General features: G+C 39.5%; 1 protein-coding gene across 2 annotated transcripts in view; it reads left to right on the top strand.

Annotated features, from left to right (window-relative positions):
• Window positions 1-4,891, top strand: part of KLHL4 (kelch like family member 4) — a 77,660-nt gene that overhangs the window by 40,229 nt on the left and 32,540 nt on the right. The window contains exon 1 of one of the 2 annotated variants that reach the window (XM_017742464.1): window positions 8-283. The exons of the other annotated variant lie outside the window; for it this stretch is intronic. Coding sequence (XP_017597953.1) covers window positions 246-283 — 38 coding nt within the window. The 5' untranslated portion in view covers window positions 8-245. Of the gene's footprint in view, window positions 1-7; window positions 284-4,891 lie in introns of those variants that run through there. 2 annotated transcript variants of the gene reach the window in all.

Genomic DNA, 4,891 nt, shown 5'->3' with positions numbered 1-4,891 from the left:
TGGAGCAGAACAGGTTAAAGAGCCACTCTCGGGACAGAAATGGGCTGAAGAAAAACAGCAGTCCTGTCCACCACAACATCCTGGCCCCTGTGCCAGGGCCAACGCCGGTGCACCACCGATCCATCCAAACCTGGCAGCAGCAGAACCTCATAGAGCAGCTGCGATCAAATGAGGATATTCCCCAAACGAGCACTGAGGAAAACTCTGTCAAAGAAGATTCAAGTAAAACCACACAGGAGCTGCAGATGATCACGGAAGAAAATGCAGATGAATCTGCAGAGAGGTAGGAGTTTTAAAGTCTGCACTTGGAAAGCCAGACTTGTTTCCAAGTTATTCCCTAAATCTGCCTTTGTTTTTAGCCAGAGTTCCTCACTGCATTAATCTCACTTTATGTATGTGCACACCCACACTCAAATGAGAAGGAGCACTCTCACATCAGAAAAATGAACAGAAACATTGTCATGAAATTTTGATCTTTGCTCAAGGTACATAATTCCATAACTCTTCCATATGCATACAATCTGCCAGTTTGTCAAATTTTCTCTATCAACATTCACAGCATATCTATTTTTTCTCTTGATTTATTATGTGTGAGTGCAATGAAAAAAGGAGCCTCCTGAAATCCTGTCCTCATTCTGACTTTATCAATGGGTGCAACTTTGACAAATGGGAGCTGCTGGAGGTGCATGGGCTCTGTGGTTGCCATTGATCTCTCAAATTTCTCACTGATTTTCTTTTTTTGTCTTCCTGGCAAGTAAAATTAACCTTGAACTAAGTGGAAAGGAAGCATCATTCTTTGCTTTTTCAAAGGTTTCTTTGAAATCCCAATACTTTCACAGCTTATTTATTATGCTAAGACAAATATTTTCTGCAAGGTCAGGTGAAAAAACATTATAGCTATGAGCTCTTAAAGGTATAAGCACAAAGGAAGAGCTGTTTTTAAGTTGGGAATAACAGAGAATACAATATTAATACCCCTTATTTGATAAAGCCTTTTTATGTTTTCTTTTTCAAAACTCATGTCAGTATTTTTAGCTCATACAGCAACAGCTTATACAGCATTTTCACCCCACCTTTACCCCACCCTGGACTCAAATCAAACATTTATAATATGATTATTTGCACTATTTGATGAGATTGCCATCAGTCTTTGGGAATAATTTAAATGTATTACATTGCATTTAAATACAAATTTATCTTACTAGAAGTTATAATTCTCTCAGTAAAAATCAAGCTGACAGCTTGCATATTTTTAGCAGTTATTATTTTTCAAGTTGTGCATCTGCTGTGGGGAACATCTGCAGACTGAACAGCAAAAACTGCATCCCAAAATGTCACTTGGAAAACAGTCCCAGTAGTCAGCAGGTACCAGATAAAATCATTACAGAATAAAAGCACTGAGGAAGGACTGTGGGAGTTCTGTGTGTTTCCAAGGGCACTGCTTTGGAATGGGGAAGCAGCATACTCTTAGTACAACATTTCAAATGGTAGTACAAATTTCCTGTAAAAAAAAGTGATTTTAGACACACCTGAGAAGGAAAATCAATTTAATTTGAAGGGAAATAAGAACAGCTATTCAAAAAAATAAGATTCTACACCATGGGAAGAAGGAGGTAAAAAAAACCCTAATCAGTTCAGTTTGGGAGGTAATAAACCACTGCCTTTTAAAATAAGATGTGACATTTTCTCCAGCTATATTTAAAGTTTCTGCTAAGACCTCCTGAAGTTTTGTACCCTCATATCCGTTCAAATTTAAGTTCTGCTCTTGAGCTGTTTAAAGTTGCAGCTTTCAGGATAGTTTTGGGAATGTATATATCACAGGTTGTTATATAAATAAGTGGGGTTTTTAGGATTTCAGTAAAAGCCTTTGTTTCATGTTGTAGGTTAAAATCTATCTTAACATTCATCTTAAAAAGCTGAACTGGTAAGAAATTGTTTAGAAAGTGATTAATGACTATGAGTTTCTCTATAATTAAAATTTATTTCAAGAAAATAAAACTGACCACAAAAGACAACGTAGCTCCAATTTCTTAAACATGTACCAACAGAAATCATTAAGTAAAACACTGTTCCCTTCCCCCACAGCATCCAGCACAGGCCACAGATGAATTAATACATAAATTGGCTGGGTAGAAATAAAATACTGAGAAGAAATAAGGAGAAGCAGCCCTATATCTACATCTACCTATATCTAGGATGTAGATATCTGTATCTGGATATATTTTCATTTCTTCAAAACAATGTCTCATCTTATACCTTTGAAATCATCTGATTAAATCCTTCCAGATCTCCTTTTCCTTTAGAAGTTCCAGATAGTCCCAATCAATTGCAATCTGTGGGTAATTAACACATAAAAATCAGGTGTTTCCAGGATCCGCTGAGCCCATGTCCTCACTCTGCTAAAGTCACCACAGAAGGAGCTGTACAGGTACTGCAGCCACATTTCACATCCACACCTGAGGACACCAAAGACAAGTTTGCTTTCTATGCCATAAAAGCTCCGTACGTTCAAAGCAGCTGTCTCTAAACCAGTGGATTTATCTCTGCCTGGAGCAGTCCCATTTTTGGGTGGATCTAAAGCAGTACTCTGCTGACTGTCATGTGGACATCCAAAATAGTAGAAAAGGAGAGAGAATCTGGCCAATACCTCAACCCTGAGCAGAATGTGAGAGCAGTTTCTACTTAGAGTTTAATGCTTCCCATGATAAACTTCAGAAACAAAACCAATACTCTGAATTTCTTCAGAAAAACTTGAGCTGTCTTTCTCTAGAAACCTCAGGAGCCAATGCTGTCAGTGATGGACAGAGAAAACCCTGGGGTTTGATGAAATAAGGGCTGGTTATTGAGGAGGAAATGTAAACAATAAAGTTCCAAACAACAGTTCTATTTGGAATACATGATCATCAATATGCTTATTTCTGCTTTCTTCTATCCATTTTGGTATTCCTGTCCCCAAATTAAATACTGCAAGATTTAAAGAAACCTTTCTGGTCCATGGTCTTGCTCCTGAATTATATCCCATGACAAGTGACAAAGTAAATGAGGCTCAGGGGACTAGAACTCATTAGTTTTGTCCTAATCATTACCACTTAATGTGTGGTCAACAAATACATTCTGGGCCATAAATAAGTGGTTTATTGGCACAAGGGTAAGGAAAGTTTCTCAGCAAGCTGGGGACTGTCTGGTCCAGAGTTGCTCAGGAAAACTGCTCAGCTGTCAAACAGCCTCCTAGAAGCACCTAAAATGATGGATGCTTGACCTGCTGCTATGAGATCCTTATGGAAGTTACATCTATAGTTTGAAAAAAATATGAACAGTGGACAATATATATTTAGTGACCTCATCCGGCTCTCCCCAATCTGCTCCTTGAATGAGGGTTGGGACCTCCTCACAGGTGAAAAACAGAGAAATCAGATAAAGTCTGAATAGCCACCAAGTTCTTTTGTTTGTAGAGTGTATTTCCCAATATCACATTTTTTGGTATTACTGGGGTGATCAGGGAACTAAACTTTTGGAATTTGGCCATGCCAAGGCAGAGCAAACACCTTCAGAGATTTCAGGTTTGGCTTAGAGAGGGAGCTGAAGTGAGCTCTGCAAGAACCCATGGGAAATGACCTGTGGATTGCTGCTGGTGCAGCAGGCAGGGCTGGGGCAGCTGAGCACTTGAGCTGTTCAGGACATCTCTGATCTACCCTGTCTGGAATCTTGTGAGGTTCTGGCTCCTCTGCCAGGGGGACCAGGAAGCACTTCCATTTCTTTCAAAGAAAGTGATCTGGCAGTGGTGCAGAGACACCAGCGCACACTGGCAGGATTTGATTGCTAGGTTTTAACAGAAACTTTGCTCTTGTGTGCATCAACACAGGTGTGCACACAGACTGACAAAGCACTGAAGACTCCTAAAAAGAAGAATTGTGATATTAAATTACTTAAATTACTTCCCTTAATAAGTTCTGAACTCACAGACATTGACTTCTCCACGAGAGCACCATGCCCAGCATTTATTAACATTATGCCACATTACCACATCCATCCCTGCATGCCTGCCAGGTTTCTGATTCCACAAGTGTGCTACTGCAGACCACGAGTGCTGCTGAAGTGTTTCCTAGTTGCCCAAAGGCAGTTAGTTTTCAATAGTAAATGTAGCATCCATTCATCACTTTTCCCTTATGCATTTTTTTTTCTAATTATGTGGCTGCAAAAAATTGCTGACAAACTCCAGTTTGGGACAAATTCTAGACTTACTAATGACAAATGTTTTCTAATTTCCCACATGAGACAAAATATATTTCTAATTAATTTTAATAGAACCTTTTGATGTCGTAATCCAAGCAGTCAGTACTGATGCACATGGAAAGAGATACTTGGGAGGAGTATCCTCCCAAAGGCAGTCCTTTTCTGGGGTGGCTATTTTTGATGTACAGCTATTTTGATAGTTCATCTTAAGACTTGAGAACTCGCATTTTTTTGGTTTTGTCAGACATATGGAAATAACTATCAGACTATTTTCTTCACTGTCTCTGACATACATACAAACACACGCACGTGTGCATGACTATTTCAGATGTTGTCTCCTATGTGAGGGTTTTCCCTCGAGTTCTGCTTGTAACTCCAGTAGCAGATGACAGTCTTGGCTCACATTCCAGTGTGAAATATAGAAGAAGAAAATATCTGATAATTTTCCTGGTGAAAATGGAACATAAGACTTATTCCGTGAAACCACTGGTCAAACCAGACTGAGAGGGCTTTTGGCACGGAGAGTGAAGTTCTGGGTATCCAGATAAACAGTGAATCACAGGAATGACTGATAATGGACCCCAAGCAGCAGTAAATGGGAGGTCTGTGATGTGCCCTGTGCAGAAAAGGTGATAAAGGGCTGCATTCACAGGGTACA

Source organism: Corvus brachyrhynchos, unplaced genomic scaffold, assembly GCF_000691975.1.
Source record: "Corvus brachyrhynchos isolate BGI_N302 unplaced genomic scaffold, ASM69197v1 scaffold220, whole genome shotgun sequence".
In the NCBI taxonomy this organism is placed as follows: domain Eukaryota; kingdom Metazoa; phylum Chordata; class Aves; order Passeriformes; family Corvidae; genus Corvus; species Corvus brachyrhynchos.
The sequence above is the reverse complement of the archived record's forward strand: the minus strand, read 5'-3'. Positions and strand labels throughout refer to the sequence as shown.